This window comes from Lates calcarifer, linkage group LG21 (assembly GCF_001640805.2).
Source record: "Lates calcarifer isolate ASB-BC8 linkage group LG21, TLL_Latcal_v3, whole genome shotgun sequence".
NCBI classification, from domain to species: Eukaryota; Metazoa; Chordata; class Actinopteri; family Centropomidae; genus Lates; species Lates calcarifer.
Window position 1 is genome coordinate 21,159,298 of NC_066853.1, and position 25,099 is coordinate 21,184,396.

The window sequence follows — 25,099 nt, forward strand, 5'->3', positions numbered from 1 at the left end:
ACACATCTCTCTTTTATATTTTTACGTTCAGATAATCTCATGTGTTGTGTGTCATGTGTTATATTTTGTGCACTCACTGGAGTACCGACTAGAGCAGATTTTCTATGATTATGACAAAACTTCTGTCACAGAGCAATAACCTATGTTTTTTTTTTCTCTTTATTTCCTCTGTTTTTCCAACCTCCCTGCTCCTCTCAACAGGCCAAGCTAATCGTCCCCAACAGCACAGCAGGGTTGATCATTGGTAAAGGTGGAGCTACAGTCAAGGCCGTGATGGAGCAGTCCGGGGCGTGGGTCCAGCTGTCCCAAAAGCCAGAGGGCATCAACCTGCAGGAGCGTGTGGTCACCATCAGCGGGGAGCCTGAGCAGAATCGCAAAGCTGTGGAGATCATCGTCCAGAAGATCCAGGAGGACCCACAGAGTTCCTCCTGCCTCAACATTTCCTACTCCAACATCACAGGGCCAGTCGCCAACTCCAACCCCACTGGCTCCCCATACGCTAACTCGACCGAGGTCATGCCAGCTGCGGCAGCCGCTGCAGCAGCCACAGCCTCCTCTCTGCTCGGCCAGGCGGGCCTGGCAGGAGTTGGGGCCTTCCCAACCACCATGTCCAGCCTCTCAGGCAACGATTTGTTGGCCATCACCTCAGCCCTCAACACTCTGGCCAGCTACGGTTACAACACCAATTCCTTGGGCCTGGGGCTGAACCCGGCTGCAGCCTCAGGAGTGTTAGCCGCTGTAGCAGCTAATGCTAACCCAGCTGCCGCCGCCGCAGCTAATTTGCTAGCATCCTACGCCAGCGATGCATCCACCAGCGCCGCTCACCCTGCAGCCGGTCTCGGAGGCTTCTCACTGGGATCCCTGGCCGCCGCTACAGGTGCCACCAATGGCTACTTAAGCGCTGCATCACCACTAGTGGCGTCATCTCTACTGGCCACGGAGAAGCTAGCAGAGGGAGCAAAGGAAGTGGTCGAGATCGCCGTGCCAGAAAACTTGGTGGGAGCCATCCTGGGGAAAGGAGGGAAGACGCTAGTGGAGTACCAGGAGCTGACCGGTGCCAGGATCCAGATCTCCAAGAAAGGCGAGTTCATCCCTGGAACTCGGAACAGGAAGGTGACCATCACAGGTTCCCAGGCTGCCACACAGGCTGCACAGTACCTGATCAGCCAGCGAATCACCTACGAGCAGGGGGTACGCGCCACCAACCCACAGAAGGTGGGCTAAATCTGACAGCCAATGAGAAACGAGGAGGAAAAGAGGAAAAAAAAAGAATGGGGGCTTGGGGGAGGAGTATAAAAAAAAAGTGAGAGTGAGAATGGAAAAAGGAGAGGAGATCAAGAATGTCGGAAGGAATCGTCCGCGCCGTTTTCTTCTGCGTGTTTTCAGTATTCTCTATTAAAAAAAAGTTTTTGACGCGAAGCAAAAATGTGCTGAGAAGACGAGGAGGGAGAGGAGCGAGTTATCACGCTGAAAAACCAAGAAAAAAAATGTGTAAAATGTAAATAAGGTTTTATTACTTAACGTCTTGACCTTTCGGGATTTTTTATTGTTTTGTTTTATTGTTTTTTGTTTTGTTTTGTTTAGTAAATTAAGCTGTCTGTTTGTTCGTTTGTGTATTGTGTGGACAAAGCTGAATGCCATGTAGACAGGCCGACTGCCTGAGAGGCTACAGGAAGAGGGGGGAGGGAGGGAAGGGCAGGGGCGTGGAGAGGGTGAGGGTTGGCGTTTACAGGGTACAACCCTCCACCCCAACTCACCCAACCCAAAATCCCTTATGGAAAGAACCCTTACCCTCCCCTCCCCCTGCAGCCCACACCCATCACCCTCCTGTAGGGTTTTTGTTTTTCTTCTAGTTTTGATTTGCCCCCAAACCCCTCTCCCTGCCTCCCCCAAAGCCCCTCTCACTACTTGCCCCCATGCCCTGCCCCTCCCCCCCTTTTACAGGGGTTTTATAATGAGCAAGACTGCAAACTTCAGCCTGGTGTGTGAGAGAGAAGAAACATCCTTGGACCCCCCTCCCCCCCACAACCCTTTTTTATTCTCTCCCCCACCTATGATCTCACCTCCCTCCTCCTCCCCCATTTCTGGGATATAAAGGACGGGTGAGGTGAAACTGGGGAGGGGTGTGGGGGGAGAGAATCAGCTGGGTGTTTCTTCATTCTCACACGCTCCCCCCCTCCCCCACCACGCCCTCCCCTTATACCCTCTGATGTATCCTACAAGCAGTGCAGCGCCGCAGGGGTGTTGCGGCAGGTAGCGCCCCCCCACCCCCACCCCCCACTCCCCTCCCATAGGCTCTAGTGTTTGAGATAGAATGCCGAGGCGCACGCTGATGACCTCACGTAGTGCGAAACCTAGAAACGACGAGAGTGATACTGTGCAAGCTGCGGCAAACACACAGGATCTATGGCAGTTTTTGCAGTCTGCTGTGATCATTCTATTAATGATATTGTCATGATTATTACAATAGGAATCATTACCATCGTCATTATTTATTAATGAGTTCACCCATATAAAGCTCAGTTGTTTCTTTTTTTAAAATCTGTGAATTCAGGTTGACATGAATGTAAATGAGACTATTTTTGATTTGAATCTTTTGTTTTAATTTAAATGGATTGAAGATGAATAGTAATGTCACATAGTGTAATATATGTCTTATTTAAGTCCAGTAAGAAAGCCGCCCCAGGCATAAAGATCATTACAGTGAAGGATCACTTTATATATCCAGTCAAAGAGCAGAACAGGGAACATGCACACTCACACACACATGCACTCATGTACACACTGAAACAAAACACTATGATGCCATATTTGGTGCTAGAAAAGGGAATTCACCATATCTATGATGCAGACTGCAGTGAGACCTCTAGATTAGCAAGAAAATATCTGTAAACCACTCACACCACAGGCTGCAGTGCAGCGTTTTAGCAGCTATATTAACCTTAAACGCCTGGTTATCATGCTTGGCTATCCTAGCTCATGCTCCAAAATATCCCAGCTGTGTTATATCTGTAGTAAAATGCCAGTTACAATTTGCCTACAATATAAAATTGTAACAGAAATGAATAATTGAGTTGATCTGAGTCTAAATCTCAGATGAACTGCTGCTGCTCAGCCTGTGGTCTTCCAAACCCTTTAGATGAACCCGAACCACAGACTAGATCAAGCAAAAGCACTTAAGACTCACAACGTACTACTGAGAAATGCAAACATGGAGTAAGAGGAAACACTGAAACATGACAAGGGAACGTCGTTTGTCTGGGGTCCACTGCTGAATCTGCGAGCCTCGATTGCAGATGTGCTATTGTAAGGTGGCGTGGAAATCAGTAAAAGAGATAAATAGCCTCACTGATCTTTGCCCTTATCAAGCAACCGTGCAACTGCCGATGAGGTAAAGGGCAGAGAGAAAATTCCAACTTACGTCCAGGGAGTTGAGCTTGTTTCTGCCTCTGGCAAACTGCAGGTCTCCCATGGCAACAGGTTTTCTGCCCACTGTAGACCCAGGAGGCTGCTGAAGATGCTGTTGTTTCTTTTGTTGTTAATTTTTTTGTTTGTGTTGTGTTATTTTTTTACAATCGGAGTACACTGAATTTTTGTCTTAATGCACTGTGAAGCGAGGGAGCGGTTCTCTCGGCCTATGAGGTCAGGGATGTGTGCTGTAGATGGCATCGTGACTGGATGGTTTTTGTATGGCAGGGAAAAAAAAAAAACACATATATGAAATATATGTAGAATGCATATGAAGAACTTCACCAGAAATGCACGTCATATCTGAATACTGAAGGAGGAGAAAGAGACTAGGTCGATGAAGAGGATCAATCAATTGAGGTCAAGAGTTGAGATCAACTAGATTCTACTTACCTTTTGTCTTGGAAAAGTGTTTTGTAATTAGAGGGCGGGACGCTGGGGGAGTGTTAGGTGTCCAGTAGCAGATTAAAGAGACTGGAACAAATTCTAAATTCACTTTTCTATCGCAGCTGTGTCTTTTTCATAATCAGTTGAAATTGATAATGTATTGCACATCCAATGGGCAAATCCCTGGAGAGATATTTAAGTTCAACAGGAATTAAAGTGTGACGGAATGTAAAATGTCAAAACAATAAGGAGGGGGGTGCATTTGATTTATTGACCTAAACAGCCTGGTGAGGGGAGGGAACTCCTCTAAGATAAAAAAAAACAACAACAACAACAACATACTTTTTGATTCTTTTGAAACCAATCCGACTCAAAATCCTCCACTGTGCTATCGAATGTGTCTCTCTGTTGGAGCGCCAGTGAGGGTTTATCTCCACAGCTTGGTAAGGAGGCTTCTTTACTCCCATCTAACACCATCCACACCCTCCTCACCCTCCCTCACACCCGTCCTCAGTCCTCCAGTGCACTCCCATCCTGACACCCCCTCTCCTCCTACCACATCGCTCCATGGGTGACTATGTCTGGTGTAACGATCAATGCATGTCTGCTGCTTGCCCTGACAAATGCCACAGATTGAGTCTCTCTTCTCTTTGCCTCCTCGGGCAGCTGAGGCTCGGAGATGTCCTGATGCACCACCATCAGAGAACGACCACACCTGCAGAGGAAGTCATAGTTTAGGCTGGCAGGGCACAGTGCACAAACACTCTGTGTAGTTTGGATCAGTGCATTTTATTTCATGACACTAAAGAGGAACATTGTTAATTTGGAATACCTTGTTGCACAAACATGAAACACACACATATCATGAGGGAATATTTTGTCATTGATGGGGTTTGACTGGATTTTTGTTTGACATTTTGTGGCAAAAACCTCATAAAGACCATACGAAGGTAGTGTGCTTTTGTTCCACTGTAGACCTGTGCTGTGTTGTATGCATTTAGTGAGTGATTTCCTATTTATCTAGTGCATGTTATGTCAGGTTTGGGCAAGTAGACTACTGCTTGATTTATCATTTATCAAGCAAAAATGGCAAAGAATTTATAATAATAAAATGAATATGTTTGGGTTTTCGGACCATTGCTCAGACAAAACAAGCAATTTGTAGACTGTTCTGGGAATTTATTTCATGGATTAAACAAGTATTTCAGTAACTAAAAATTAGGAATAATGAATTGAAAAATATGAAAATAACTGCAGCCTTGGTTGTATCAGTTTTCCTTCATTAAGTCAAACCTGCTTTGTATTCTGTGGAGAGCCAGAAGGTTCAGATTCCCTAACACAACTAGGTTTAGTCTGTTGTCCATAAATTGCCTCAATTGCCAATTCAAGGTTCATTGCTAACCTACCGTGGATGCAGCACAGTACATTTACAGTGGAAAAACTGCACTGCAGTTCCTGATATAGGTGCCAGTTGATGTGTTTGATACAGGACAGATTTATTTTCCATCTCAGTAATTAAAACATAGAAGGATCTTTTTGGTTTGTCTTTTACACAGCGGCCAATCTCTTTAGTTATATTAATGTTAGGTGATGGAGATAAAATGTGATGATAACTGGAAGCAATACAGGTAGTGGCATGTTGTCTTGTCCTGTCCTTTATCCTCTGTCTGCCGTAGGAGCTTTTGGATTTACCTGTAGATACTGAATAGGTTTACACGAGTAAAATTTTTTAATTTGTGGAATATGCTGCTATTTAATAATAACTGATGTACTAAAAATACAAGGTTAAAACATATCGAAATCTGTCCTTTAGCTGGAGAGGCTAGTCTCAAGTGGCAGTGTAATACACGCTCTGTTATAAGCTGATGATAAGTTAATAATAGTGTAATTCTAACCTGAACAAGTTAAACCTGTGCCAAAATAGGTCTTTACAGAGTGAAACTGTAAATGTGTTGATTTAAATCACATTAGATAAGAGGAGACATACTTTTATATTAAGAAAATGTGAAAAGTGCCAAATGAACCATATTTATAATTACCATAGGAAGGGAGTAGTCCCAGTGACAGTTTTTAAGAACTAAGTAGACTAACAGACAAAGCGCCTCAGTATAGCAGTTTTAATCCCTCTCTGTTCCTGCCACAAGAGGAGGGAACCACCATGTTAGCCAAGTGTTAGCCAGTCCTCTGGGAACTACACTTCTCAGAATGCAACAGCACTACGACTCTGGGGCTAGATGAATCATTATAGCGATAGGTTAGCATAATCATGCTAAAAAAATGTGACTAGATAGCATTCTTAAATACAGCCTTTTATAGTTACAATGAAAATGTATTTTGTGGAAATAGATGTTATCTTTTTTGCACGTCTATATTGCATGATATCAAAGTGAAGCGTGGACAAAAAAAAGGGAAAAAAAATCAAAGAAACATAAAAATAAGTGACAAAAAAATTAGGCAGTGTGTGTCGTTCATTTTTCGGAGACAAATCTTTGCATGCCGATAAAGGTAGAGCATTTTGATATTGTTTTACACGCGTTCAAATGTTTGTCGTTTTTTCGATGCGATCATGTCGAGTCCTGGTCCATGGGCCACCTATGAACAAAATGTTTTCAATGTTACAACACAATGAATATTTTGTTGTTGTCTAACCTTCCTCAGAGGGAAACAGACAAAACTCTCGAACAAACCTAAGACTATTTTGCTCCTTGCTGAGCAAGCTTGTACTAAAACATTTCTCAGTTGCTACCTAACTTTAGACAGAAAAGAAAAAAAAATCAGGATTTGATTTCAAGTAAAGACTGAGATTGTCCACGAATGTACTCACCTCTGCATAAGTTTGCATATCACTCCTCTGGCCATTGACGTGCAGTAGAGGCTTATGTGTGTTTCCGTGTGTTTTTGTACTCTAACATTACTAACCCTCAACGTGCTGTGTAGAGCTCTCAGTATAATTCTGTTGTTTGTCCTTTTACCCCCCCCACCCCACCCTCTGAGCTCTGGCTTGTCTTGTCAATGATATGCACCTTACTGACCTCAAATATGACATGGAGCATCTCCCAGTGTGTTTAAACGGGTCGGGAGTGATTCATAAAGAGAGACAGTGTGTGAGAAAGAGGTGAAAACTCCCTCCTCCCTCACCTACCCCCCCCCCAAAAACAACCCCATATACACACACACACACTCACACACAAGTCTGTCTCCTGCACTCTCAGTCTCCCTCGGGTGCCTCGAATTTGGGACAGATTGTGTTTTCACTCCCTTAATATGCAATCCAAGGCTCTGATCTCGGGGAGAGAAACAACACTGAACATTGCCAGTGTGTTTTCAAAGAGGTAATCTTTTGAATCCTGATCCCGCCCTCTCTCTCTGTTTTTTCCAGTTCAGTTCAATTAGATACTTTATTGGCTTCAGGGTCAAAAAGAAAAAGAAAAAACATGGCCAAAGTCCACCCACCTCTCTCCCCCTCTGTCATTCCTTATTATGCAACCAGAAACCAGATGATTTTGAATGCGGTCATGTTTTGTATCCTGACAGATGTTGTCATGGGAAATGGCCTGCTTCCTACAAAACTCCCCAAAAAGAAAAAAAAAAAAAAAAGAATTTACATTATTGCTCTTACAGACATGTTTGCACTAAACCCTCTGCTGTTACTGTGCATGGCAGGCCGAGCTGAGGTGGGGGTCAGTGTGCAAGACTACTGTAGATGTGTAGCCTTATCGTAGGTGTTTATTCAGCAGTGTATTTCGATGTGCATGCTCCTCTCTCTCCCTCTCTCTGAGTTTGTCTGCTTTAGGCCAGCTCCGTGCTCGTGGTGTCTGTGTTGCAACGTAGCCGGCTAGTCATGTTTTTTCCTTTCTTTCTTTCTTTTTTTTTTTTATTATGATGCGTAGAGGAATGCAAACTTTTAACTCTCACCTGCCTCGCCAGGTGACCTCATTGCTTCTCAGTGGGTGTGTGGCTCTTTGACATAGTCCTCAGATCTTGTTTTCTGCCTCTCCCCTCCACCGCCCCTCACCCACCTCCACAAACTCAAACCCGCTCTCACCCACACCCACCACTGACCCTCCCACCTCTTCAAAACACCCTCTAAGACATATTATGGGACCCCACTCTACCCCTTTTTTCACCCCACCCTCACCCCTTCTCCCCCAACTCGGGCCCCATCGAAGCACCAGCAACTGTAGACTGCATTTGTCATATCACTGTTTTTCTGTTCCTTCTTCTCGTTCTCTGTTGTTTTTTTTTCCTGGTTTTGATTTGTACTGTATGCTCTGTCTAACCTAGACCAGTTTTAACAAAATGCCATTTCTGTGTGTAGCCTGTTTACCCCCCCACCCCCTCCACACACACACACACACACACACACACACACACAGACACACACACATAAACACTCCTCCATGCCCTCTTTTTTGCACTTTCACTGCCCACTTCTCCTCCTGGCCCAAACATACACACACTTTCCTCCTCCGCCTCCCACGAGTCTCTTCTCTTGAGTGCCAAAATAGAACAGAGAGGAAAAAAAAACAAAACAAAAAAAAAAAAGACAACAACAACAACAACTACCATTCCAAGCGTTTCTTTGAGTTGTTCTTGTGTGTCGGACATCCATCCTGGAAGCACCCATGAAGCCAGCATGCTCCGCCCTCATAACATGATGTCGCTCATGACGCCTCAACTGAACAGCACCTTGCCCCCCACCACCACCACCTCCTCCTCCTCCTCCTCACCACCCCCCACAGAGCTAAACCCGACAAGGATTAACCCCTCTGCAGGTTGGCTACCTACCTACTGTCCTGCCTCTCAACCTACCTAAAAAAAAGCCCTACCGCTCATGCCAGCTGCTTTCCTAATTCTGTCATCTCTTCAGCCTGTGGGACTTCATTGATTGTGTGCCATAGTGTTGGGGGCACCTTTCACTCTCCTCACCTCCCCCTCTTTTTACCCCCTCCCTCCCTCACCTTTTCTCTCTCTCTCTCTCTCTCTCTATCCCCCCTCCCCCCTTCCCTCTCTCGCTCTCGCTCCATTTGATTTTTCTCGATGGGAAAGATTCAAAAACTCCATTTTCTAATGATGATTTTTTTTGTTGTCGTTTAACATCCAAACCACGCACGCCAACACACGCACCGCCCCCGTGCGGTGGTGTGGGGAGTGTTTACGCACCGTCAGCTGCGCAGCCATCCTCTGTCTTCTTGAACTTTTTGAACTTTCACCCCCTCATGAACTTTATTGACCTTCTTCCTCCTCCTACCCCCCTTCTGTGTTCATCCAACTGTTTGGACGATAACTCTCCATTCCATCCCCAAAACCTCTCTGAGACTGTGCAATGCTAGCTGATATGATTGGATTTTTTTGTTTGTTTGTTTGTTGCTCATCATTGGGGACAATTCTCTGAGATATAAGTAAAAAAAAGAACAAAAAAACATATGAAAGGAAGAAAAAAAACATCCAAAAAAAGAAATGCAGACAAACAAAAAAAAAAGAAAAAACACTAAACAACTGTTTCTCCACAATTTCATTTTTTTTCTCTCTCATTGTAAATATTTTTGTCAGATTTTTTGCTGAGCTGTAAAGAGAGAAGTGTTGAGCAGAAAGGGGCCGGCAGCATAAAAAGGAACTAGTGGAAGCGGTAGACGATCATTACACTTTCCATCCTCTGTATCCGATAGTTAGGTCTGCCTGTATAATCGGCTATGCTAGTTCTACTGTGTTAACCTGTGCTGTTGTTATTAGTGTTGATTTACCTACTGTATTCGCTGTTTAGCTTCCATGTTGGCTAGCAAGCTCTTTAGATAACTGTGCTCATCGAATAATAATACTAACCTTGAGAAGTAGTCCGAGCCATTCTCAACGTAGGCTTGTTTTTGTACATTCGTTGATGTTTTTCTAACAGTGAGTTGTAGTGGCGCTAGTATCTTTTATCATCAAGCCATAGTTATTGAAAATGCTTTGTCGTGTTAGAGACATATCATTGTGGAAAACGGCTCGACTCGGCTCCTCCAGGTTGGAGAAAAACCCAGGGAGGTGGAGAGAAGAAAATAAATTTAAAAAAGAAAGGAAAAAAAAAGAAATTAAGCTCCTCCTGGGCTACAAAACGAGGAAGCTGAGCTGCTAACTTTTGTGCAATACAGTCCTAGTTTACATAACATAGAATGATAGTTTAGAGATGATTAACCTCTGCAGGTGCCACTCAACCATCGTGCTGCCTGCAGAACCAAACGTGTGCATATCTCCATATATCGCCTCTACATCAGAGACATTTTGAAAGTATTAAAGTGACTGCGTGAGATTAGACTCCACCATTTCATCGCATTGCTCTGAGCTCCACTCTTGATTTATGCTGCCTGCCCCATTGCCCTAAGAACACCACATGAGCTATTTATTTCTCAGACTATTATTATTATTATACTATTAATAAATAACAACGCAACAAGAAAAAGGGAACGACTGGAAAAAGGTGAATTAATATTATTATTGTTTTGTTTTTATTTTAGTATTTTAGTGGTTGCTTTTAACAACATTCATTAACTGACTTAAAGAGTATTGAATATTTAATGTAATTGTAGCATTGTGTTTGTAAAGAGAAAAAAAAAACCTAGTGAGTTGTGTTTCTTGACTTGTGGATTACCAGTGAAGTGGGCAATCTAGTGCTAATATATATGAGGTCTTTTTTTAAGGATTCTTATTTTGCGACAGCAACAGCAGTCATTATAAATGTTCATTTTAGCATCACCTGTCTTCCGTTGTCTTATTCTTCACCTTCCACCACACTCTGCATCATCACAGTAACACATCGCAAGTCTGGGGGTGGGCAAAAGTGTGTGTGAGTCAAGGTGTGTGTACTGAATATAGGTCTGTGTGAAATATTGGGACAAATGTGTGTTTGTCATGAATATCTGTGTGAGTGTAAGTTAACAAACCTATGTGTTTCTTTGTGTGTGTCTATGCAAAATATGTTAAGTGTGTGTGTGTGTGTGTGTGTGTGTGTGTGTGTGTGTGTGTGTGTGCGCGTGTGCGTCTGTCCACTCAGTTGTGTATGAATGCGTGTCTGTTTACGTGTGCTTGTGTGACTAAGTTTGAATGTGTGTGCATGTGTGCTCGCTGGCTCTGTGAGGGTGGGGTTCGGGGTGGGTGTTCTGTCCAGTGTCCACCAAAAGCTAAAACCTGTCAGGCTTCCATACTTCCCGATGGAACCTCCTGACGTTATAGCTGCAAACCCTCATCATGTGATCTGACTCAACTCGACTGTCCATAACCCCTTCCAGTCACCTGACCAACCAAATCAACCAATCACTGTCCACCACTACCGCCTTCCCCTGCGCCATCCTTTGCTGCACACCACGTCAGCCCCATGTGATGTTCTCCATTGATAACATACTACTGTCACAATCTATTGTTACATGCTAGCAGATCTGGGGATCAATACTCATCTAGAATGGATGTTCAAGGTGTGCTTGGTTTTGTTTTATTACTATGTGGTGTTTTTCACCTTTAAGATTATAAGTGTTTACAAATGAAACAAAGCACTCCTTGCTTTGGAAAAAAAAACAACAACAAAAAAACAACAAGTATACTTCAAGTTGTTTGATTTTAAAGGGTTGGTTCACCCTAAAATAACAATGTTTGTATGTTCAGGTTTTGACATATCTGCCTTAATCCTAAAACAGAGGTGAATGGAATTTATTTTTGGGTTCTCACTGTGTTGAAAATCTACATTTTAGAAAAATCTGGTTTTCTCTGTGCTAAACAGTGTTCCTGTTGCTCTGGGTAAACCACACACACCACTGAGAACATTTTTTATTGGGACTATTTTGCCTATGAAAAAATTGTTCCAATGAAAATTTTAAAATACTTTGTACACCAAAATCAAAATCCCATTTTTGGGGGAATGGTGATAGAAATCAAACAAATGCCATCTGCATAGCTATGAGTTAAGTAATAAAATATTTTGCTACTTGGATGAACTGGCCCTTTAATCTGCACGAGGTGCACTTGTTCTATTTATTCTCTTCAGCATCATTTGAAAGCATTTTAAATTCAAGTATTTTTCCCCAGAGTTGCATATTACATTCTACTGTTCATACTACTGTACGTGCTGCATACTACCTTACCAGGTCAGAATCCACCTTAACCTGTCTCCATGCCAACCACTGAGGAGCCAGTTGCACGGCAACCGGCTTCCGCCACAACAAACCAACCTACCAACCAACCATCTTCCTCAATCGCCGAGGCCACGCCCACCTGACTATGATCGTTCCATAGAAGAAGAGATAGAGGAAGAGTGAGGATAGGAAGAAGGGATGACAGATGAAAGAGATGTAGTTGTGATTCTCAGGGTGTCTTATATAGATCTAGTGTTCAGTCTGTTCTCCAGTCTCTCACTGGTGTCCTGTTGCCCCTAACTGAGCCCAAAGACGATCATGTCCTTCCATGATAAATTCCTTGTACAATTGATTGACCACTGACCAATTCCTCTCGATCAGTTGATTGATAGTATTGATTGACCAGTTCTCTTGAGAGACGCTACATAGCCAGCCAGGTGAATGAAGCTAGGCACTGTAACTAATGTTTACAACCCAAATGAGACCAACAACGCTGTTGAAAGAATGTCTAGGACTTAAAAAAAAAAAAAAAAAAGAGAGAGAGAGACAAATCTCTGAAGAGTACTTATTTCTAAATGATGGAACTTTTCACTTACTTTCTATGTGACATGAGGTAATGTAATTTTTTTCAATCATTGCATGTGACTATTTTGATTTGCAATGAAACTGTTAGAATGGATGGTACATTTGTGACGTCAGTGCAACATTGAGACGCCGATGCTAGAAATCAATGTCGGTGTCTTACTACAGTGTTTTCATGTCGCCGTGAGGAGTGCTTATGGACCAATGAATGCTAAATGTGTGACCATACAAAGCTGTAAAGGTTTTGTTTATTTGTACATGGTTATGGGTAAAATAAACCATTGAAGCAAATTAACATCTTTAGTCTTCAGGAGTAAGCCCTCACACATTTATTTGTAAAATGAGTATCAAGACAGGTACTTTGAAAGCTTTGGATAATGCAGTAGATACACTGTTAAGAGGTAAGTTTCAACAGCAAAAATTGATCCAACATGGCACCTGGTAATGTGCTTCCATTCAGATATTCTGATGTTTTCTAGGAGGGCTTGATTTAGTTGGGTCAATGTGTTAGAGAAGGTCAAGAATTAAGGACCATCAGGGTTTGATCCACTTTCACACATCACAGTTTTCCCTATGACAGGCATCACAATCAAGACGGGGTGGGGTTCAACTCTCTGACATATCCATCTACCCACAATCCTCCTGTGCACCAGAGTCATCTGATCAACAAACACCTGCACCCCCGCATCCACCATGATTCCACAAACCAGCCAATCAGCTCCTGTGACCTCTGGCCAAATCGTCTCAGCCCTCTTCCATGCCATCGGCTAAGCGGCTAGTGGCTTTTTGAGCTGTTGTTACAAAGCTCCCTGGGAAATGAAGTCACAATTCACAGCATGGTCCGAACCAACCTCTTGTCACTCTCCTCCCACACACCTTTTCTCCATAAGCCACTAAAGAAGTTCCTCCGGCTTCCAGCAAGAAGGTCACTGTATTTTCTGTTTTTTTTATGATTTGTATGATAGAGTGCACATTGTCACACACTCCTGATGAGTGAGGTCAGTGAAAACAAGCAAATACAGTGGTCTTTCAGGCAGTTAAAGTAAGCTGAATACATTTTAAAAATGGGTCAAACTTTTCTTTAAAACTACATTTTTACAGTGTATTAGTAAACTCTTACAGAGTACATATTTGCAAGGTTGATAGAAGAAAACATTAAAAATAAGACATATACACTTTATACTCAAACTGTAACCTTGTTATGCAAAAGAGACATTTTTAGTGCAGATCATCCGTTTGCATTTCTTGGAGGCTGAAGTGCAGAAGGAGCAAAAATAATCTCATTGGTTGATTTAAACCCCACGTGCAGAGCCAAAGAACCACAGTTTTCTGGGTCAGTAACAACAGACTGAAGCACAGTGAACGAGCCGGCAGCAGGAAGGAAATGAGGAAGACGAGAGGCTGGCAAACAGCGGTCCATGAGCCAGATGTGGCTCTCCAATCAACTGGCATTACAAATAAAATGTAAAATATCCCTATATAGGGAAACATAAAATCTGGGCATGTTTCAGAAGTCTGCTGTTAATATAGCAATTCAAAGCCCTGGAAATATGCCATTCACTGCTTAAGAGATCATAATGTACTCAAAAGATAATAATAAATAATTCATTTGAATTACCTCTTTAACTGAGACAAATTCAAAGGTTTTATGTAGAAAAAAGAAGTTTGGCATTTGTTATGGCTGAGGATGTACAAGGAGGCCTCAAAAAGTTAGTGGAAAAAGTACATAGCTAAAAATCATATGCAAGGATTTTGATCTCAATGCACCTGTACGTTCTTGTACTATAACATGTTCAACTATAACATGAACCCTTGAATGCATGTTGCCACGCAAAAATAAACATCATAACTTAAACCCTTTTTTCCAACTGTTCTTTTTCCACAAACTTTTTGAAGCCCCCTCATACATCGAGGAAACAAATCCAGGTAGCAGATAGCTCTGCCTGGATTCAGGCTATTTTGTTAAATGAGGGTGATTCAGACAAACCGTGAGACCTGTTTCATGTGCGGCAAAGCAGGTCAGACTGAACTGCACGTGAGCTTTAGTGATGTTCAATACCAATCTTTAACCCTAAAGCTTGGAAATTGAACTGTACAGGACTGAATCACCATTGTTACTGACTGAATCATTAGTTCTTAGCAGTTTCTTAGCTCCATTTACTGGTGACCAAGGACACTGTTTTTAGCAATTTCATGACAGACAGAACTTCCTCATTAAAAGGTTTTTAAAACACCTCAAAAGCCACAGAAATGATCGCAATGTGCTAAGTTTGTTGTAAATAAGTGGCTGCTGAGCCATAAACAGTGCTTGTATGGACCTAGTTTTGTACTGAAGTAAATGTAACAGATAGAGCAAGCAACTTAATGCTGAACTGAAGACAGAATCAGCACTGAACATCACGGCCATATGATAGTACACTAATGCAGTATGTACAACTTGTACATACTGAACCGTATTTTAACTTTGATGCTAGTTTTTCTTAGAAAGGGAACAAACGTCATAGTCAGTTTCTATTCTAATTATGATCTGCCTCTTTGGCTCTACACCTGGCTACGTCTGACTAACTGAGCCAGTAAGATTATTTCTGCCTCGAAAGCAGCTCTTCCCCCAAGAAATGCTTTTCTGTCAAAACCTTGTCTCTGCATATTATTGTTTTGAAACATCTTCTTAAAGGTTAAAATGCAGAGGAAAACTCTAATAGTGTGTTTCCACCTTTTCTCTTCATCTGAACAAAGCTTCCAAAATTGGGCACTAAGATGCACTGCAGTGTTGTGATGAATGGTAATGTGCCTTAGATCAGCTCCCAAAGGTGTTGTAGGTGGTGTGAGAACCATAGAGACCTCTGAGGATACAGGAGGTAAGTTGCTAAGAGTGCTTTCATAACTTAGAGAGATTAAATGGTATTTCTTTTGTAAGAGCAGGACTGCAAAACCTGGATCTGTGTAAAGCTAGGAACCCATGATGTATCTAAGAACAGTCAAAAGATGCTGCTATTTGCATTTTGTCTTTTCCAATGTCTTTTACATTATGCAGTGAGTGGTCAGAGCTTAGCTGTGCCTCTGGAAGAATTTAAAAGCTTTCTGGAAGACACTTGCTAATCCAACATGTAACTGGAGATATCTATAATATTTCACTGTTAAAAGTATAAGAGTATAAAAGTCCCCAGAACTGTTTTTTTCAAGGTGTTTCACTGTTGCCCTATTTTTTTTGCAGACAGCTAAAGTCTGCATAGATGCAGCAGCTGTGTGTGCCACCGAGGAGCCTGTGTGACAGCTCCAATGATAAACTAGCGATTCTCCTGTAGGACTTGTACCAACTTGTAGATCACAGACTTCTCTAAAACTAGGGCACATGGATGATAGTACTGACTGTTGTCGCTCAGCCACTGCAGCCATTAAAAACTTCTGAAAAATCCTGAGCTTAAGTACTAGTAAAAAAAATACTACTAAAAGTAATTTAATTAATCATTGAAATTATTTTGCCCAGGAAATGAATGTATTCACTTATATAGTTTTTAAACTCATGTTAGCTCATGCTAGCTATTTATTTGTCTTTGTCAGTGTTGACAAAGACCTGCTACTGCTAATAGTGCACCTGTCCTCTTAGAGGCTGTATATTGATTTCTCTCCCTCCTCATCTGTTTTTTTTCCCACTTTTTTACATCTTCCCTTGTTCATATGAACTCTAAGAATAGATCCAAGTAAACTTCCATGGAGATGTTCACAGGAATTCCCAGGTTGTCCTTGGAAGTCTGGTGGAAGTAGGAATGAAGATAAATGGGATAGGCTTGCTTCTTGCAGAGAAACTGTACGCATGCTCGGCCTTCATGGGCTCTGTGCTGTATTTTCCAGTTTTCCCACTGGAATATAAAACTATGGCCTTGTTTCTGAAGATTAATGTTGACATTCAGGGTGGCACTTTTTCTAAGTAGGCCAGTACCAAATGTTTGAGTTGTCCACCTGCAGGTTTGGAGCATAATTGAACTAAACCATAGTCTGCAATGAGCAAATACAAAATCACATTGTACTGTAACAGTGTGTACTAACTATAACAAACTGTAGTGCACATCCACGGTGTTAAAAAAAAATACTGATCATAATAGTAATTCTGCATCATAATTCCACATGCAGGCAGGCATGAAGGGACAAGCTGAACCTAGAGAGCATGACAGCAAATTATTTATGCTGTGGGACCATGCATACTGGATGTCTCTCCGCCCTGCCTCCATGATTGCTCTCACTGTCCCTGGAGGGGACCCTGTTTACAACCAGTGTGCAAGGTTTCAGAGGGCACTATAACATTAACAAGTGAAATGTCAGTATCCCCTCTAAATTGTTAACATTTATTAGTGATGGTTATAAATTAGTAATGTAATGAGTCCCACAGAGTATTCCTGGTTCCTAATGGAGGAACAAGAACACAACAACCTTTTTCAGTGAGCATGTGCAGCTTGCTTTACTCACAGTGGAGGGAGGGTTACCAACATCCCAACCTTCTTGTACAACCACTTCTTCACTGCATCTGCTCAGTCTTTCAATCCAGTTCCTGCTGGATATCAGGGTTGGTTTTATCATGAAGGGAGAATTGTACCCACCTCTACAACTATGTGATAGCTAATCAACAGATTAAATGGCAATCAGTCCCAGCACTGGAAGGTCAATGTCAGCATTAGCCACATCATGATACATTAAAGCAGTGGTGTCATTAGATCGTATCATTTGAGGTTTGACCCCAAGAAATTTTGAGCCAGAGCCTGAATATTTTTGGTCCTGAAAAAGGAGGCATTAGCAAAGCCATAAGCAGTTTTACTTGCAGTGTTGCAGGGAAGGGTGAGTAATTAGTGCAGCACATGAAAGAGGAAAGCGTATAAAAGACTTTCAGGGTAAAAGGCATAGAAGCCAGCATAGAAAAGCATGAAAAGAATGGTGAAAGAAACAATCTGGTAGTCTTGGTTATTCCAAGATGAAAAATGAAGATGAATAATTAAGACTGTGTATCACACAATGTATAGACCTATGTTGAGTCCCACAGAATCTAAATTATGTTACTGAAATAAGTTCTTCTTTCCTGCTACGTAGCACTGACAGAGATACTTATAGCAAACCATCTTTCTGGCAAGTGAAGGTGTTATCTTAATCTTCATACACTGCTGTTCATTGATTTGCTAAGCTCAAGTCAAGGAGACACAGCTTCATGGCAAATTCTGTATTAAATCACTCTGGATCAAACACAATCACAAGCATTACAGTTACTGATGAAAAGACAGAGGGAGTAATTATTAATAGTTGTTACTAATAGAGTTACTAAATTACATGACAAAAGAAGATGGAAAAAAGATAATAAAAAGAGGAATCTGGTTAGATATGAAATACAACAATAAAACAGGACTGACATTAGCCACAACAAGAGCATAAAAAACATGAGACAAAAAAACAAAGGAGAATACAAGGCAATTCCAGAAATGCATGTGTTGCAGTCAAGGAAGTTGGGAGACTGGAAACTGACAAGATACTGTACATTCAATAACTGTTGAGAGAGGAGCCCAAGAAAAGTTAAACACTACACAAATGCACTTTGAGGAAAACTGGAAAATTTACTTTAGGGGGACAGTAACTGCCAGTAGAGTATTGACTAATGTCAACAACCATAAAGGGACTGAGTGGATGGAGACCACAGTGAACATAAAGAAAAGTAAGATGAGGAAGGGTGAACAGTCAACCAACGTGTGTGTCCAACGTGTGTGTGTGTGTGTGTGTGTGTGTGTGTTGTGTGTGTGTGCGTCATATGCTTTATCTATTATAAATGCAGATATAAGTTGCCCAGCCAGAGAAGAAACTCTAAAATTTAATTATTTTGCTATTACAAGATTGCTACTTTGGGTTAAACATTTTCAAAAGTTGGTAACAGTTGATTTTACACGTACATCTCTTGACTTTCTCCTTCCTATAGTAGCTCTCTAAAGGGATTAGGTTGCAGAAACATTGACTGAATGACACATAACAGGACAAAAAACTGCATTTATATTTCTTTAGCTAGTGTACATGCATATATAAACACTTGACTTCCATGTTTTAAAACTCAGTGACTGTGTACAGCTAAAATAGGCTAGTACACTGCTAAGGCTGCAAGTCTGTTACCCCATGGGGCCAAACACAATGGACATGTGACTGAACAAAATATCCACCATGTATTAAAATCACAAGCATCAGCAAGAAAAATCAGCATTGTTTTTGCAGATCTGTGCTTTTCTGTCTAACAACTGTGAAATATTTTCACTCAAACAGTATTTTCAGTTTACCTTACTGACAGATCTCCATCATGAATTCGTTCACAGCAATTGATCAAATAATGCCCACCACTCCCCAGTCTGGTTCAGTCTCCTTCTCTTTTTGTATCTGTCACCCCTTCTTTCTGTCTGTCTCTGCCGTCCCTTTCACCGACAGCTTGCCTTACATCCCAGTATGAGGGTGGTGGAGCTTTTGCCAGCATAAACAGCAGATGTTTTGAATCTAAAAGATACACAATCGCTTAATCCTTGGCAATTCGCATGCTGAGCAGCGCAGTCTAATTGCATCCACAGTGAGGATGGAGGTTCGCCTGAAGGGTTTCATTCCAATGGGCTTTATTTAAATTTTGGGGAAAACAAATTAAACAACAAATCTGAAACATGTAACTCTGTAAGTAAAACTGCAGATGGCATTATCTTTTATAATTTCATCTGGAATCTAATGTGGTGCTTTCTGGGCAGCAGTTTGTAAATGAAATGCTTTATTTCTGCCCTGTGGACAGGATCAACAGATTTGGGAAGACGATTCACAATTTGTCACTGCTCTAAAATCTGCACACAAAATTTATCTCTAAAAACTGAGGATTCTTTTGCCAGGTTGTGAATTTTACAGCTTGATTTTAAATCCATCTCTGGGGGAAAAAAATGTTGTTAGAATGAATGTGAAGCTTTTTTCTGCCTTTTTTTTTCCTGTCTGGAAAAAAACACATGATAAAATACTGAATACCAGCAAAGATAAGTAGATGATGAATTCCATAGTAAGTGTTTATTTAGCATTTTGGAATAAAGCCCTTCAAGTGATATAAAGATTTATTACCTTTTAGACACAAAGAGCTATGGTGTGCCAAACTTGATAAGCTTAAGAGATGCAATATATTTTATATGAAATTTATATGAAAGATAAACATTGATTCTCTCAGAGTTTAATAAAATATTGGATTTGAAATATATATAATTTGTAACGTAATGAGATTTTGAATTAAAATAATAAATATTTTTGGCAACTAAAAACAATTTGTAATTAACAGGAAGCTTGAATTCTGGTATTTTAAAAATAATTTAATCTTAAAGAGGGCATGTTATTCTGATCGCATGTATGTCTATAATCTACACATTTTAACAGATAAAATTACCAAAGCTAAAAGTGAGCTAAAAGTGATTGTTTGTAAAGAACTGAATTAAAATTCCCTCTTGTCTATTATCTAAAATTATCCAATCTTACAGCAGTGAAATCTCAAAGTGTTTTAAGTGACCCCAAACATGAAATACTCACTTGTTAATGTGTATGATTATTGAGCTGGTTGCACTAATAAGATTAGAGTAACTACATATGTTTATGTATAGTATTATGTTAGAGAAAGTAGGAAGCTTTTGTTCCACAGTATCTTTGAATCCTAATATTAATTTATTTTAAATTGCTCATCATTGTCTTTCATCCATAATTATTCTCTAATTTACAGAGTGCCAGTCAGCAGAGCTAAATACTGAACAATGATTGTACTTTTGTATGCTGTTTGTTCTCCTGTGATAACATTTCTAACTCAAACTTACAGAGACACATTTATTTGACATTAATCAACTTTCTAATGTTTCCAAAATAATACATATTTGAGATTTACTGACTGTTTATTATGTGTAATATATATATATATATATATATATATATATATATATATATATATATAAACCATAGGTTCTTTCTATAAACTGCATTGCAAAAGCTGTGATTTTCAAAAGCACTGTAGCGTGTACAGTGATTTCTTTATCAATTTTATGGTACATAATATGTTCTGCAGTCTTGCAGCTGTTGTCCATTTTCTTTTGTTTTTGTTCTCGAGCCTATGCTTTAATAAATACATTTTCTACGGTACAAAGGGAAGCCTACGCAGTGCTTGATGTGTCTAACTGGTGTTGCTGTGGGTGGCAGCAAAACCAGAACGCAAAGAAGTCTTGCTCCTCTCTTCTCTGTCTTTTTTATAAACAAACAACATAAAAATACAATTTATCTACATATTCTCTCTGCCTCTTATTTCAGTACATAAAGTAATGTTCTACTCTCAGATTTCTACCTTGTGTCCTCTTCTAATGTTTTCAGGAAAGAAAATGGAGATTGTTGCACTGAAGGTACAACACATCTGGATGATAGCAAATACTTAAAGTTGCTCTAATCAACATTTTTATATTGACAACGGATTAAAGGACTGCTTGTAGTGTGAAAAGGGTTGCTTGTAGTAACAGAACCCATAGAGAATTATCACTCAACTCTGCAGCTCCACACAGCATTTTGACATATTTCAGTTAATGTTCTTGGATTTACAGTCCAGAACTTTACTGTTTTAATTCAGTCTCATCGCTCTCATCAGTGTTTTTTCAAGCTACAAAAAGGCAAAAAACAAAACAAAAAGCAACAACGATCCACTGAATACTACCTACCCTGCACCAAACAGCAGACATGCATAGTTAGTAACTAGCTGGTTAGCATAGTATAATCTAGCAGGTAAAGAGCTGGAAAGGAGAGTTAAAACAAGTCCGACGAGCCTAAACGACCATATAAACGACCATATAGGTCTCTTGTCCCTTCCCTCGGATACTACCCACAGAAGCGTACCGGTGGCAGGTGCATTGGACCTTTGTTGTCATGGTAGCAATAATAAACATATGGTTAAGGTTGTTGAATGGTCATTGGTTTCACATGGGAAATGAACTGCTGTCTCTTGCGTTTAAGTCCTGTGTTTTGTCAACCCATCCACCCTAATCTAGTACAGACTATGTTGGCCTATACACTACATCACCTCACTCTCCCCCTTGCTCCCGTCATAATTACTACAACCACTAGAAGCCACCATAACAATAAAATATTGGCCTTAAGTATATCAGGTGACCAGGAACACAATTTTAAATGAACACTAATGTTGCTCCATGACCACTGGGTGTGTGGATAAGTCACTATTTGCAAATATATTCACCATATCAGCTAAATAAGATGACCACAGGTCAGTGTTGTGTTTAAGCCTGTTTCTGCTGCCTCCAAGTGGCCAACAAAAACCCTCTCTGCTAAAATATTAATGCAGTTTTGAGGGGAAAAGCTTAATTACAACTCCTAAAGAAATCATCAGTTTAATGTTAGGCTTTGTATGAACCTGATCTAACTTTCAGCAGCTTAAATCAATTTACGTTTATGAGAAGAAAAAAAACAAAAATAAAGGTCTTTTTTGGATTCTGGGATTATTTCACTGGTTCATGCTTAACACAGTCAGTGTTTTCACCCTTTCGGATGAGCAGTATTTTATTTTACTCGGTTGTGATGTCAACCAAATCCTCCTGAGCTGCAGTACAGGATGAACTCTGATTCAAATGGGAATAAGAAATCGTGTTGTGCTGCAGATGAAGCAAAGCGCAACATCCAGAGCTGCTGTGTGGGCCGACAAGGACAGATTAGCATAATGAGGATATATTGTTGGCAGCTTCTATAGGTAATCTTATAAACATAAAAATATGAACTGCAAGAGCAGTGCATGAGTGTGTGTGTGTGCATGTACATGTGAAGTAGATTGTGTTGTAAAGATGAGGAGGACAAAATTGGTGATGCATTCTCAGAACGCATGTGTGTTTACATGACAGGCCAAGAGAGACTAATCACAGTATGTTTCTGAAATTTACGAGTTACAGACAGTGATGACCTGTGCATCACAATATTTGTATATTGTAAGCCTTTCAGTCATTCTGTGTAAACACTTATTTATTATCCAACCTGAACATTGCTACTGGACTCCAGTAATTTAAATAGATTATTCAGGATCATTTGTTTGTGTGAGCTCATTAATTAATATGGCCCTCAAACAATCGCGCATCAGTTTATTTGTGGTAATGCATTTTGTATAGGAAATATTTTTCACTTAAATGCTATTCATGAGTTGGGAAAAACCAAGGCTCAACTTAATCTGTAAGTTTTAAACATTACATGAGCTGATTCCTCTCCACCAAATTAACCTAATGCTAATGATGCAGTGATTCGCTCACTGAAACTGATCCTCTGCATGTTTCACATTTACATATTACTCATTTAGGAGACAGACTTTTTTTTCACGGCAACCTGGGACAGATTTATTCAAAGCAGATAAGTGAAAAGTGCATGGGTTGAGGTATATACCACAAAAAAACAAAAACTGTATTTAACAGGAAAATCTCAAATGATAAATAATAACAGAGAATCAAGGTAAGTAAATGATAAGGAATCAAACAGCCCCATTTGGCCAAGAGCTTATTAAATATTCACAGCATTATCTTGTATTATTACATTATTATGTCACTATCAAGAGGTTCGTGAGCAGTGAGGTACATTAAACACATTCTTAATTTTGAGAACTAAATTTAAATCACTTAGCTTTTGTCAGTTGTCATAACCAATCAGAAACATTTTCACTAGTGATGCTCCAAAGCTAAGATGCCAGGGTTGTAAGAACCTCTGATAGGGCAGAAGTTCTCATCCATTAGGTTGTGTGACATCATCATGTTTCTAAAAAAAATCTAGGACACAACATGTTGATAGTATGCTGAACTGAAACAGCATTCCAATAAGAAACAAGCACATACAGTGAGACCTGAGTGTGTCCCAAACTCCCTCATTATGTCGATCTATCTATCTATCTATCTATCTATCTATCTATCTATCTATCTATCTATCGGTCTAAAATGTGTATGGCAATTGCTTCACTCAAATTGTGTCAATACAGGATTAAAAGGATAAGTCTCATAATATTATATATTTTTACATTTGTCAACAAACCCATGAAATAAGCAAAAGCAACAATGCATTGCTCCATTTCTCAATACTTTCAAACTTTTCCCCTGTGTAATTTTCCTCTCTCAGACACAAGCCCATTTGTTCCCACCAAATATGTAAATTTCTAAAGACATGTTTCAAAGCTATAGCTTCATTTTTAAGAGGGCTCATTTCCTTAAACCAGGCACTCTAAAGTTACTAAAATAGGAGTAAGCTGTACATTTGTTGGGGACTAGTTTCAGATATGGATCAGTATTCTTGTGAGTAAAGGACAGTGAATGTGGCTAATGAAGGAACAGGTCACCCAGTGCAGCAGTTTGGTGCATTGATGTTTTTTTTTTTTTTTTTAAATAAATAAAATAAATAAAATGTATCAGGCTTTGACACACACACACAGTAATCTGTGCATATGATTTGCTGACAATGAGAAAAAAAACTTAATATCATTAAAAATAAAACAAAATTAAATTTTAACAAACACTACTGGGAAACCTGTCTTTAAATCAAAAGAGAAAACACTGAAACCAAAAAAAGCACTGAAGTCTGCACATCAGCTAAATGTCTGCACTGTGACTTGTAATTCCCAACTTATTTTTCAAAAATAGTGCCTAAAAACACATATTAAATACAGTCAAAAATGACATTGGTATAATATATGCGGTATTCTGTTTGCTCATTAAACAACTACATCAGTGAGGCACATTATTTTTAAAGGCTGACAGGGATGAAGGAGGGAAGTTGGCAGTTTGTATTTAATGTGCAAAAACAGTAAAACATATAGAGTGTACAGTATGTTGTCATTTACTGCTTATGTCCAATGTCATCACATCAAAAAGGAGAGCAGTCAAAATGGTGCTGTGCCTCCTTCAACAAAGTATATATATGTACAGCATATGTATACACACTGCTGTATAAATCTAGTAAATTCGACATTTTGGACATCATATCTGACATGAAGCACAGTTCTCATTTGAAAATGTACATGGAAACACTGTTTGTTATGGTAGTTGTTGTTCTATTTTTACAGTAACAACCTTTCTTCACCCCCTGGCCCTGCAGATCACACAAACCCACCAGGACACATTAGTCTTTCCACAGTTTGTGAGGAGCCAGCAGCTCTCTGCACTCACATACTGCACTCTGAAAACAAGATGGTTCTTCAGAGGTCCAAAATGGTGCTTATTCCTTACGGAAAAACCATCAACAGTTTAATGTACTGCTGTACTGCTCTGCACTCTCACTGTGACCGTAAGTCGTTAATGTACTGACGCTGTATTAAAATATATGATAAAATACATTTTGCCATGTGTAGTGGAAATAACCATAAGTTAGAAAAAAAGGAAAATCCACCTCTTGCACTGTATAGAAACAGACTTAAACAAATCAAGAGTATTGTGCAACCTTGCTGGAGGTAAGAGCTTGCTTAGAGTTTTGCACTTACTACATTAATTTATTTTCTAATATATACATGTATACTATGATCTCTGAGA

General features: G+C 40.2%; 1 protein-coding gene across 2 annotated transcripts in view; it reads left to right on the top strand.

The window, feature by feature from the left end:
- nova2 (NOVA alternative splicing regulator 2) overlaps positions 1–12,834 on the top strand; it is an 84,475-nt gene extending 71,641 nt beyond the window's left edge. For both annotated transcript variants that reach the window (XM_018665506.2, XM_018665505.2), the window contains one exon: positions 202–12,834. In XM_018665506.2, the coding sequence (XP_018521022.1) occupies positions 202–1,224 (1,023 nt within the window). In that variant the 3' untranslated portion in view covers positions 1,225–12,834. The remainder of the gene's footprint in view (positions 1–201) is intronic.
- The last annotated feature ends 12,265 nt before the right edge of the window (positions 12,835–25,099 follow it).